This window comes from Salvia splendens, unplaced genomic scaffold (genome assembly GCF_004379255.2).
Source record: "Salvia splendens isolate huo1 unplaced genomic scaffold, SspV2 ctg835, whole genome shotgun sequence".
NCBI lineage: Eukaryota > Viridiplantae > Streptophyta > Magnoliopsida > Lamiales > Lamiaceae > Salvia > Salvia splendens.
The window spans coordinates 39-13,593 of record NW_024599515.1 but is presented as its reverse complement, the minus strand read 5'-3'; the positions used below and the strand labels follow the sequence as shown (position 1 = coordinate 13,593).

General features: G+C 37.2%; 1 protein-coding gene and 1 long non-coding RNA gene across 4 annotated transcripts; one reads left to right on the top strand and one right to left on the bottom strand.

Moving 5' to 3' along the window:
- Window positions 1–335: 335 nt before the first annotated feature.
- On the bottom strand, window positions 336–1,792 carry LOC121791502. Its single transcript, XR_006048578.1, has 2 exons — window positions 1,366–1,792; window positions 336–1,292 (listed from the first exon to the last, which is right to left on the bottom strand). It is a non-coding gene; the product is annotated as an uncharacterized LOC121791502 (long non-coding RNA).
- A 6,115-nt stretch (window positions 1,793–7,907) lies between these two features.
- Window positions 7,908–12,986, top strand: LOC121791500 (probable serine/threonine-protein kinase SIS8). 3 transcript variants are annotated; one of them, XM_042189429.1, is made up of 7 exons: window positions 7,908–7,985; window positions 9,061–9,439; window positions 10,507–10,710; window positions 10,807–10,998; window positions 11,147–11,403; window positions 11,743–11,832; window positions 12,826–12,981. In XM_042189429.1, the coding sequence occupies exons 2-7, from the start codon at window positions 9,194–9,196 to the stop codon at window positions 12,947–12,949; spliced, it is 1,113 nt and encodes a 370-aa protein (XP_042045363.1). In that variant the 5' UTR covers window positions 7,908–7,985; window positions 9,061–9,193; the 3' UTR covers window positions 12,950–12,981. The 3 variants fall into 3 exon arrangements, with proteins under 3 accessions (XP_042045363.1, XP_042045362.1, XP_042045364.1); XM_042189428.1 differs by having other exon boundaries at window positions 7,911–7,985; window positions 9,055–9,439; XM_042189430.1 differs by lacking the exons at window positions 7,908–7,985; window positions 11,743–11,832 and having other exon boundaries at window positions 8,702–9,439; window positions 12,826–12,986.
- Window positions 12,987–13,555: the final 569 nt, after the last annotated feature.

Genomic DNA, 13,555 nt, shown 5'->3' with positions numbered 1-13,555 from the left:
TTTAGAAACTTGCATATTAATTAAATTGGGAAATTTAATTAATAGCACTTCTTTATTAACTTAATTATTTTTGTGACTTAAGAACGTCGTCTCCCTCTTTCTTTCCATTTCCTTAGCGGCCCCCCGAGGCGTCGCGGGGCGATGCCGGTCGGCCGCTTACGCTCATAATTCCTCCGTTAGCTCCTCGTATTTTCCATCATAATATCGAACAAAAATCCCAAAATTTATTTAAGCGCATAATTGAATTATCGCAACTATTTCCCCTTTGCTAAGAAAAAAATTATATGTTTTCCGGGCTTGGGATAAATTATTCATACTTCAAAATTATTTCGAAATTAATTAAATAATTCTCAACAATTAAATTATCGGTCCAAGGATTAATAAATTTTACCCAAGACAATTGTTATCCTAGCCCACCTTATTTCTCCAATTAAAACTTGAGCCCAACACAAATAAAAGATTGAGCCCAAACAAAATAAAAAGGATGGCCCAAAGCAAAAGAGATTCCCTCTACTTCCTCCATCTCGGTCAACACATATCATTCATTCACCATTTCAATCTCTCTCTCATCACCCCCAAATCCCGTCGCCTTCCGCCAACCTCACCACACCAGAGTCGTCGGCCGTCTCCCCTCCGACGCTCACTGTACTCCGGCGACGTAGGTGTCGTCCGATCCTTCAGTCGCACGCCGCTGAACCATCGGCGGTAGCGCCGATTCGCCCCTCCGTCGCCCGACGCCGCTGCTGCCGTCGGGCTCCTCCGCTGCCGCCGCATCGCTCCAGATTCGCCGCCGTGGAGTCACCGAAGCCGAGCAGCAGCGCTGAGTCAGGCGCCTGCTGTCGCTGCTCCGTCGCCGCCGGGAGATGCTGTTGTCGCTGCCGGGAGACGCGATGCAGCTGCCGGGAGGCGCTGCTGTAGCCGCTGCTGTCCCAGCCTGCCGGTCAGCTTCCGATTGACTCCGAGTCCACCCCGAACCGACACCGCGCAGTTCCGAGCAACTCCGAACAGCCCCGAAACGTCCCGAAACTAACCCGAACAGCCCCGAAGATAAGTTCTTAATTTGATTTCATGAATTGAATTTCGATTATTTGATTTAGTTTGTCCGAATTATTGATTTGCTTCGGTTACTGATTTCATGAGATGCACAAGTATAGAATTGGATTTGGGTGGGGAAAGTGTATACCTTCAATTGGCAGATTTGTGAAAAAAGGAAGCAACTCGATGAATTTCTCGGCTTCTATTTCAATTGTCAGTTTCTCCTCACTTCTATTTCAATTGTCAGTTTCTCCTCACTGTGATTTCAAGAATTGATATCATGAAATTAAAATGTGGAGGTTCGTATTCATGGGATTGTGAAGAAATTACCTTGAATTGAAGTTGAGAAGAATAAGTCTTGTTTTCTTGATGCAGAGAACGGAATAGTAGAAAACTGACTGTGAAAGGAATATTATAGAGGGAATGTGATTTGGTTTAGATGTGGGAGAGATTTATGGAGTGAGGGGGAATGAACGGTTTTAACCGGGGTAGAGTGAAAAATGATTGTGTGATTGTGATGTGGGTGAGTTAAAGAAAATGAATTGAACCTATACATAATAGATGTCAAGTGGCGTATCCTTCAAATATTATGTCAAAGAAAGATGGCTTCTACTGCAATCTATTTATGCATCATTTAATGTTGTGTGGAAAAAATTTGATTCTCTGTATCTGCCCTCTTTCTCTCTTTTTTATTTATTTAAATATATTTGTTTATTAACGTAATTATTTGATAATTGTTCACTTGTTCATTTAACTTGGTGTAGATATAATCGGTTCAAGTCCGTGGCTGCCCGCGCTGAAGTACCCAATTTGCTTAGAGTGCGATGTATTAAATTTTGTTGGATGTATCGGACATTAAAATTTTGATTATGGGTCTTGATTCTTTTATTATACATATATATTTTTTTATATACTTGGTTGTCGTTAGAAACAACAACGACACTCTATCGTAAACAACCCTCTATCGTAATTCGAAATTAATTACGCAAAAAGTTACTTATATGTGTATAATTACGCCAACATTATTGTTTCTAATAATATCGTTTTAGCAGGTCGTTACATAAAATTACTTGGTAAATTACTTAATTTCACGCCGACAGATAACTACTCATTCGACACACGACATAATAATGGCCAAACCATAATTTTCTTACCGAGTTAAGAATTGTCACCCTCTATATTGATATAATGTTAGTTTGAATTATTAATATTTTTATTTATTTTATTACTACGTATAATCTAATGGTCTATGGTCTGAATGTTCAACTATAAACTATCTACAAATAATTACACAATGACTTTTGATTCGACGACTCAACATCGGCAACTCAAAACTAGCTAGTTTAAAAGTCTAAACGAGTTAATATATCCACATAATTAAACTCTATATTTGATAGATGAAATGAAATTGAAATAACAAAGAGAGATAGCATATTCCTAAAATGCCCATATTAAATTTCAAACTTGCTTGACCAAAAATGTGTTCAAATCTTGTTTATTGTGGGAATCAGTCGAACTGAAATTATTAATAATTTAAATCCACATGCAAACCACCTGAGATTAATGTTGGTATTTAATTTATTGTTTGCAAAATAAACCTTCTGCTGTTTTATACTACTACAAGTGAAATAAAACAAAATGAACTTTTGTTGGTGGCATAAATGTGCTCTAATCTCGATGAGGAGTGAACACCGTCTGCAATTTTTCTTCATCTGCTATTAAAATGCTCAGACCACTAACTTTGTGAAATTGTCGATATTGGTCTTATTCAGTGTGTAGTGATTTTCACATTTATATTGAACACTTCTGATCATTTTTAAGTGCATTGAAGCAGTTGATGCAAAAGAATTGTATTGAATTAACAATAAATTTTTATGTGTATATATCAATAAGTATTAATCATTTTGTTAATAGTTAGGTAATCTCTCTGTTTAGTTATATAGCTTCTTTTTTCGAATGTCTAAATATGTATAGTTTTACTCTCATAAAAACTACTCCCTCCGTGTAGTAATGATTTCATAAACTAATATAACCCTGTGTAATTATTTGATTAAGCTTCTAATTAATTGGTAATCAAAATAAATATGAGCATATAATTGGTAATCAAAATAAATATGAACATATTATATGCTCACGAGTCATGACTCACAACCATCAAATGGAAATATAGTGTTTTAAACAAAAAGATGATTTGAATAATAGGGAGTAGTATTATGATACTATCATCTGCATTGTACTCAGTGGCGGATCTAGGGGGGCAGGAGGGGGCGGTCGCCCCCTCCGTGCGACTATTTTTCCCTTATCGGGATGTAATTTTACCATGTCCGCCCCCTCCGTTTGCCTCCGGCGTCGCCCCGAATAACCAAAAAAATAGTCATGTCCGCACTAAACCAAACTAATATTATATATTCCGCCCCCTCCATTTCCGGATCCTGGATCCGCCACTGATTGTACTTATCGAATCAATTAGTGGGACAATATAAGTCGTAAAGAAATTGAATCTCAGCACGAATATCGAAATGCATTATCATATGAGATTCTTTTATTTAACACATATGTTTCATTATATTTATTGTTTTTAAGAAATATGGCTTCAGCCACAGTGTTGTCAAATGTCTATAATTGCTGAGCCATAATTTTGATTTGCTAGAAGCCATAATGACTGTTAATAGATGTGAAGTATTTTTGGTGTTAAACCACCAAAAATAACATTAGCACTAATAAGCAATTGAAACTACAGATATATACGTTGACACAAAATTATTAAGAATAGTTTTTCTAGAATAAACAATGTATAGTCTGAAACGAAAAATATTACTCCACTAATATTATATGATATATTTATAAATTAGATAAAAAAATTATTTTTATTTTTAGATTATAAAGAGTATTTCAATAAGATCATAGATTAAAAATATTTTAATAATTATGTCTAAATAATATTGATATCTGTGAAACTTTTTAATATACTCAATAAATTTATGATCTATACCATTTAAAATTGAGATGCCAAGTTATAAGTTATATCCATGCACAACTGTACGATATAATATGGGCCATATTGCCGAATATATATAACTATAAACATAATTTAAATTGTTGGGGACCAAAAACCCCAGGCCCAAAAATAATAATTTTTTTTGAAAATAAACAATGTAAACTTTAAATGTTCAATTTGACTTCATTAAATACTATTAATAAATTTAGTTTAATATAACTATACCCTCAATTAATTCAAAGGACTAATGAGAAAAAAAATAGAGAATGCTTGTGATAAATAATTTGTAAAAAACATGTTGTACTTAGTATTCTTTCAAATTTAGGGATTTAAATTGTACAAAATCATTTCCAGAAATCTAATTTAAAGTTCATCCAGTTTAAAATTTTACAATAAAATTAAGATAGTGATAAATGTACATAGATAAACTTTTTTTGAAATTTTAGATTAAAAATTAATCAATTTATAAATTTTATCACAAATTATTCATATCATTTTCTCGTTATTGTTATAAAATAACACAACTAAAAACAAAATTAATTTATAATCTAAAAATGTATATACATGTATAGTTAATATATATATCTGTACTATCTTTATGTAATATGTACAATTTATATGTAATATAAATTTATATACCATATGTAATATGTACAATTTATATACCATTAATCCAACTTTAAAAATTGCATACTTTCATTAGTTCACGACTATACTGCAAGTTGTTTGCTATAGACAAGCTCAAATAATGCTATGGTCCAATTAATTGTCTGTCGAGGCTATATCGTGGGATGTTTGAGTTTATTGCAAATTTTAAGATATTTGTCGTTTATAATAAATACTTTTTAAAATGTTCAAATATAAATATATAATAAATTTAAGGGGTGTGATCCGTTGCTAACTTTTTAGTATCACCGTGTTGACATTTTTAATAAAGTACATTGTATTGATGAGTTAGCAAGTTAACAATTTAAGAAAAATTGCCATTTTAACTCAAACGATAAATTTAATCTATCTATTACTCTTCTGTCACGTAATAATTGAACCATATTATTTTTCAAAATATTCCGAAATAAGTACACGTTTTTATTAGGCCATCCGCAATGGCGCCTAGCGCACCGCCTAGCCGAGCGCCGGCGCTAGGCGGTCCATTGCAATCGCCCAGCCATTTTCGGGATTAAAAACCGCCTAGCGCTCGGCGATTTCGTGGCGCTAGGCGATGCTCTGGGCGATCCGCTCGGCGCTATTGCAGCGTTCGGATCACCTAGCGCATCGCCTAGACGATTTTTTTTCTTTTTCGAAACACTATATATATGCGCTTTGCACGTCATTTTCATTCACACCACTTGTTTTAACGAGTAATCTCTCTATCTTAATTTCTGTACAAGATCAACACCGAGAAATGGAGAACACCAACGAAGGTACTCCAGTGACGAGCGGGTCTCAAACTCCCCCGATATCTGTGGGAGGTGGATGGGGTCTGATGCCAGGGTACTATAACATGTACCCGTGGCAGGGATGATGCCCGGGATGGCACCTGGGGGGAGTACGCCGGCGTGGCAGGGGGTACCGGGGATGCAGCCCGGTGTGCAGATGATGCCGGGGTGGGCACCCGGGATGCAGATGATGCCTAGGGAGGGGGCGCCGATGCAGCCTCCGACAGGGGGTACCGGCGACGCAGGGGACGCCGGGGGAGGAAAACGTCTATCGCCCCAGTTTTGATTTTTCGACTGCTTCTTCGCACACATCGACCCCAGCGGATTCGCAGTTCACGCAATTTGAGTCTTTCTCCTTAGAGGAGTTGGGGTTCGATATGCTCGGGGTTCTGGAAACTCCCGATCAAATGGGGAGAGCAGTGCGGGGTCGGAGCGACCCAAAGAAGAAGGACGAGTCGTCGCAGCCGGGTGTGGATAGCCAGGTCCGGAGGAGGTGGACGGACGCGGAGAACGTCGCGCTGTCTAAGGCGTGGGTGAGTGTTTGCGATGATACTCTCGTTTCGAACAACTAGAGGATCGTCAACTTGTGGGGCAAGATAGCAGCAGCCTACCAGACATTTTCCCCGGAGGGGAGGCCACGCAACGGGGAGGGTTGTCGGAAGGGGTGAGACCGAATCAGGGCTGCCGTCTCCCGATTTTCGGGTTTGTACGCCAAGGCCCTCCGCATGCAGAGCAGTGGCCAAAAGGAGGAAGACTGCAGGAGGATAGCGGAGAAAGCCTTCCCCCAGCCCGGGTTGTATAAGGAGTTCACCTACTGGAACTGCTATCTTGTGTTGAACGACTTCGAGAAGTTCTGAGTAGGTGTCGACGCTGGCTGGCCGAAGAAGCAACGACTGAACTATACCGGTGATTTCAGCGGCAGCAGCGGTGGTTCCCACGACCTCCCAAAGACGGCCTAGGAGGTTCCGACCCCTCGTTCGTTCGCTCGCCGAACTCGCCCGGCTGGGCACAAGCGGGCTCAACGGGAGGCAAGGGGGTCGCCGAGGGTTCCCAGGAGGTCCATTCGGCATCCTTCCTTGGCCAATCCAAAGCGGATCTCAAATTCTTCGCGCGTCAACAAACGCGCGCTCAGATGGACAAGACGTTGCCCTAATGGCGAGTGGCGGTGGACCCCTTGGAGAAGAGTTTGCTTCAAACATTGATCATGAGCATGCAGGACGAGTTGGAGGCGGCACGGAGGGAGACAGGAGGGAGTAGAGGCGGCGGCGATGGTGGCGACGGAGGCGGCGGCAATGGCAGTGACGGAGGCGGAGGCGAGGGTGGCGACAGCGACGGAGGAGACGACGACGGAGACGAGGAGTGAATTATTGTACTTTTTTTAATTATTATAATTTTTTAAAATATTGTACTTTTTAAAATTTTAATAGTATTATTAATGTTTCCCGTATATGTCTCGTAAATTAAATTCCGTATATTGTGTGATTGTTAATTATTTTATTTTTATATAATTGTTATTAGTGATGTGACTAGGCTATGGCTGGACTATGACTGAGCTATTTGCTTGTTTTGATGATGTGGCAGGAGGATTTTAGTGCTGATGATGTGACAGAAGGAGTTTGTGGCTAGGCTATGACTGGGCTATTGCTGGGCTATTTCTATTGTGGATGGCCTTATGGTAAGAGTTAGCCATTTCAATCTGCATTTATCCTTTTTTCACTTACTCAATAAATATGGAGTAAATGTTCACTTGTCGTGTTTACCTATTCCGAAATAAACATCTTTTTTATACTCACTCCGTCCCATGTTACTTGCACTTTTCATTTTACGCCGTAAATTTGGGATTGATTTTTTAATATAATTAAATTAGAATTTTAAGTGTAATGAGATATCACTTAATAAAAGAGCTCTTAACTTAAACTAACATATTAATTAAATGCATTAATTCTAACTTAAACTATAAATAATGTAAGGAGTTGGTGACGAGCCGAAAAACAACAGTGCAAGTAACATGAGACTGAGAGAGTATTTTTGTCAAATAAAATTTATCCAACTTCTTAATTTGTTTACACAATCTGTTTGGAAGTTATTTTACCTTTTAATCATTTAGTGCATGCATAAAATTCATCACCAAAATTTCTAAATGAGAACTAATAATAAAATTTAATTTATCTTTGATTTTGGTGACTCTAAATCGGACACGCTGTATTAATTAGAAATTTAGAATGTGCGCTCCACACGCGGGTTGGTTTGAACGCCCCTTTTCGAATTAAAATATTCGCAAAATTAAACCACGCCACGCCAGGAGTCGTTGACGTGTAGTATTTATTTTATATTTATATTTATATTTATATTAATATTAATATTAAATCTACAGGATGAACTAATCAATCCATTGATTTTCTTTTAATAATGACGCCAACGTAGAAGCAGAGTTTAACGGTTAAAGCCACTTCTCCCAGATTCAGATTGCCATGATTCCGCTAATCATTTTCAGATTCACGGCAACAGATCTTCCGGTAACTCTCCGTCATCGTTATTTGCCATTGTTTGTTCCGTTTCCAACTTTTGTTGACGTCAATTCGTTAATACACTGCTGCTTGATTGATTATTTGTTCCTTTCTACATGCTTCCGGATGAGCGGATGAGGAACTTTTGTTTCATTAATTAATTGGAAAATGAATTTTATTTCGTTAATACACTGCTGCTATCTTCTTCTTTACCTTTAGTGCAAGTTTTTGGATTTCTTATTGACTGATTGGTTTCCAGTTTGAAAATCAAGTTAAGTTCTCTGATTTTGAGTTTGTAACGAGAATGAGGTTTTTCCCTTCCTCTCATTGTCATATCCACTCCTTTGCTATATTGATTTTTAATTGATCAATGAATCCAGTCCTTCCTTATTTTTCTTTAGTTTTTACTTTGTTCTCTTGTTTGTGAATGCGCTCATGCTTGTGTATTGGAGCTGTGGAGAGAGCTGCTGTTTGATGGGTTTGTTGGAAAGTAGATTATATCATTGGTTATCACAATGCATCCTGTTGGCTAGTGAAGGATAAGTTGGAGGCATGGAGCAAGTTTTTATTCTCATGTTTTGGGAATTGGTTACAAAATCTGTACAAGGAAAGCCTAGTTTTGAAACTAAAGGAAAATCAAGTACCGTAGCGGAAAAACAAAGATAGAAAATGTGTTGCCTAAGCTAAAAAAGTTAGTTAGCAGTGAATCTGCCATGTTGGAAGGTTAACGTGCTCCTCCGTTTTAGTTCACATTGGTGCCACTTAAGATGAAAGGAATGGACACGCATAAACTATAAAATCTGTCAGGAAAATTTACTTTTATTTATTAACATCTTTGTGGATGACATGATTTTCAATTTCATTTTCATTTCAAACTTTTTTACACTTGTGGAGAAAAGGTGACCCTGAAAACGTTTTTATTTTATATACCATCTTCGTTGTGCTCCATTTTTTGGGAGGATATGAGAGATTTGTTAAAAAATGCTATTTGGTTCATTCTGTTATAAAATGCATTAAATAAACACTGTGAAAATAATTTAATTTTCTGAGCTTGCTCATTTCCCCCCTCTTTTTGAAGTTGTAGATTCTTTGTTCTACACGCAAATCATAGACAAGCTGTTTATGAATATTTTGTGGAGAAGAGTTTGCGTTTGCTATGACTCTTATGCATGTTGCATGTTGCCAAACATGATATTGTATTTTGAGTTGAAGAATACATGGAGGAGACAACGGATGACACTAGACTGGTGGAAGGATCAGTTCATAATGCCCAGTGGTGGCCATCAGGTCTTATTGATAAACTGCGAGTAATTTCTCTGGCTTCTCCAGATGAAACCTCAAGTTCTAAATCAAAATGTCAGCTTGACTGTGGGAGTCCAGCCCTTCATTTAGCATCACAGATTTTGTGGGACACTGGAAAGCTAGCAGAACCAATTCCGGATGGTTTCTACTTCGTCTATCCAGTAAGTGTTATTATTAATTTTAAGATATGCTATAATTTTTTTGTATGCTAAACTTACGACTAATATATTCTGCTTTGTTTGGTGAAGTTTATAAATAAGAAATCAAATAGATAAGATAATGTTACTATGTTTGATTAGTTTGGTTTTATTCCTTCCGATCTAATTTTTGACAGATATGTAGATCACATTGCCTCAAAGCCATTTTCAATCACACCTCAAAAGGTTTTTATTATATTGAATTTGCAACCAGTTCTCTTTTCTACTCTGTTATTTTTCAAGAAGTTCTATGCAATGTTGTTACAAGTAATTAAGAAAACTTCTTGCATAGACTCCAGGGATTTTTTTGAGTATCTTGGCCACCACTGCTGTTGCATTCCTATGATCATTGTAATAAATTGGTTCCTGATTCAGAACTTTTAGTATCAAATCATTGTGCTTGAGCCAAAACTATGTATCCAGTTTCCACATCTGTGACATGCAAATTTCCAGACAAGGCCATCTTTTTAATGAGATTCTCCCAGAATTGTTTATTAGCTCTTTGTACGACTAACACCAAGTATGTGTTGCAATTAGTGTAATATATCTCTTTCAAATCTGCATAACAGTGAAGGATTATCGCCATTAAACCACTCAACTTTCAGTCTTAAGAACACAGTAATTTCTGAAAACAATAGCATCGATGTAGAGAAATATTGCGTGAAAGCTCTGGGTTCTAAGTTCTAACAAATTTTCAGTCATAGCCCTATATTAGACTTAGAGTTCAATAGTTCTATTCATGCTTACCAACTCAGGGTCTTCTTTATTAAGGAATTTTGTATTAGCTTACATTTTGGAACTTGTATATTGTGCATGATGGAATAGTTTAATAAACTGTTCCTTTTCATTCTATGACATGGATGCCCTCTGTGTTGATAAAGGGATGTCTACTATTTCATACTGTTCGTGCTAATGACTTGATTTACCTTCTCTTCTAAACCAGGCATTACCTTATTAAAATGGCAAGGGGCATTGCAAACCAACTTAATTGTGGCTATCTTGGCTACTTATGATTCCTCTTAATTTTTTAGGAAAGAAGATTCAAGGAGCTTTTTGATACTATTCCCTCCATAGATGAGCTCCAGGCTTTGGATGCTGATGGGCTCAGGCCCAATGTTATTCTTGTTGATGCACGTAAAGATAAGAAGCTTTCTATGTTAAAGCAGCTAGCTGTCACATTGGTGAGGGGACTCAATCCAAATCCTGCCGCCATAATCAAGAAGCTAGCTGGATTGGTGTGCAATTCTTTGAATTCCTTTTACAATAGTTTTTTTTTTTGATGTAGCTTCATAAAATTAAGTTTTTTAAATATATTGTTAACACCTCTATAGGTCTGTGATTTCTTCAAAAGACCCAAATTGGAACCCGATCATGTGAGAGGCGCACTAGAAGCGGTCTCTCATGCATTGGATAGTCAAGGTATCCATATGCTGGGCCATGTAAAGCATGGATCTTGCCATTCCAAAGCTATCTTATTCAAAGTTCTTGCTGACACTGTTGGCCTGGAATGTATGCTTATGGTGGTAAGCTGCCAACCTCTTTTGAGACAAGCAATGAGTTTTATATTTATCATACCATCAGCAGCTGCTTATCTTCCTAATGTTTGCCATAGCTGAATTTTTCTGCATAAACAACTCCTCATTTTGTGTTTGTGTTTGGCACTTCTTCCAGGGTTTAGATAGAGAAGGGGTAATACAGCGATCAGACGCGTATAGGCACATGTCTGCCATAGTTGTTTTAAATTCTAGTGAATTTTTGGTTGATCTTGCACGTAGCCCTGGGAAATTGGTGCCATGCTCAGCCAAGGCAGTCCTTCTCTCTCATCTCTCTGCTGGTGAGAGTGATTCTGCTGAAAATGATTCATATGATTCACCTATTGAACCAAATAGTCCAGTGCGTGCATTTTCAGATCAAACAGAAGTTGAAGGGTAAGAATAAATGTTTAGGATCCAGTTTGTGTTGCTCTTAACTTGAACTTTAAATAAAATCTCTTTGTACTGAGCCTTAACCTTTTAGCATTACACCTTTCCCCTGATACTGCTGGAATATAGTGCTTTCAGCTTATACATGTTGGGAAGTTGTTTAACAATCCAAATCTCAGAACTGATAATCTGATCTTGTTGCGTGCATCTATTTTTATTTCCCACTGAGAAAATAATGTGTACCATGCATGGAAACTTTTTCTGTGTCGTTATCCAACTAAAATAATATTCATCTGATCATGTGATTAGTTTGGGTGAGGTTACTAAATACCTGTTCTTGTCCAGATTATCCCACAGTGAACCAAATGTAGCAAATTCCTTTTGGAGGCGTAGTCGAAAGAAAACAATAGCTGAACAAAGGACCGCAAGTTCAAGGTCTTGTAACTTTTCTAAACTGAAAATGCACTTCTAAATTCCTCTTTTCTAGATGACGGAGGTGGAAAATTTTGAGTGAAGTGCTATACCGAAGTGTGATCTTCAGCTGCTTGAAGTGCTATACCAAAGTGTGATCTTCAGTTTCTAATTAAGGATGTGTATCTTGTGTCAGGGGCTGTGTCCCTCAGGCACTTCTAACTTAACGGTTTTCTCCAACATCTGGCATGCCCTTCATAGCTTTATAGGATACGAACTTAATGATAAAAGTGAATTTTAGTCAAAACCCTATGAATTGTTAGAGCTGACAATATGTTGAGCTAGATCTTTGAAACACTTCTGAACTGCCGCATGTTATCTACTTTGTTCACAACTTATTAGTAAGCTTCGTACGATACTTTTTCGAGACTAGTTTGTGTTTGAGAAAGCATCTTTACTTGTCCAAATACTCAAATATTAGCATGCATGAAATCATATGTAGAATTTTGACATCTTGCAAGTTAGTTTTGGATTAGTACAAAACTAGGCATCAGGATAATTTTTTTTGTTAATTCTCTAAATCAGCTTGTTAATATACTATTCCTCCACATATATTTATGATAGGGTCTTACCGCACACTTATTTTTATCTCATCCAAGGGGCTGATGTTTCTAATATTAGATAGGAATATATTCCTTCCCACCCATCTCATTTTGCATCCTAAAATATTTCTATTACGTGCCACCTCATTTTCTATCAGCATTAGCTAGATTTGCAATAAATTTCATTCATGCAAAAATTGTTCATTTTTTCACCGAGAAAATTAATTTGGTTCTCTGTTCATTCAAGCCAGTGAGGTTGCAAGTTTGTCCATTATATTTCAATGTAATTTTATTGAAATTTGTTCGTATGTTGATGTAACTTCTTGCCATTTTTTCATGTATGAAATGCTGCTTTTACCCATTCATTTAGATTTCAATATCCACTTATTTTCTGTTGGGCTATAAAATGTTCCAGTCCCGAGCATCCTTTCTTCCGTGGACATGGGCGATCTTTGCTTGGAGATTGCAGGCATTCATTCCGAGAGTATGACAATGATATTAACGCATCAAGGTCTGTAGCTACAGCATTTGTAATATGATAGTCAGTTCACATGAAGCATGTGTTTTATATCCTCTCTAGTTTACTTCTCTCATTCTCATAATAATTATCGATATAAGATGTCTATCAGGAAGATTGCGTCTGTTTGCTGGTTAATTGTCTATCACTGCACTGGAATTAATCCTGGTGAAGCATCGTCTAGCATCTCTAACATAAGCTTGAGACAAGAATTGATCAGCATATAAAACTGAAACATTTGCTTAGTTGGCCTACCGTTGATTCATCCCATTGCTTTAATTACATGGAGTATATTCTATGGAGCTAGCTTCTTTATCCGTCTCATCAATATTGATCTTGTGGTGTTGTTCATAATGATAACATCTTCTCCCTTGGCCCCTATATACTTACAAAAAGATAATGGGATAAAATTAAGGTAAAAACTGAGAAGTGTTCAGTACATTTTTATTATGCGATGGAATTAACTGTTACCACGGTAAACTCTCATCTTAAACTTCGACCTTATACTCACAGATTAATTTTACAGTGCAGTGCAGTGAAGAATCTTTCATTTCTCAAATTTGCTTTCAACATGCATTTCCTCCAGTCCCTCTGCTTTTTTTTCTTCAGAAAATATATTTTACAATGC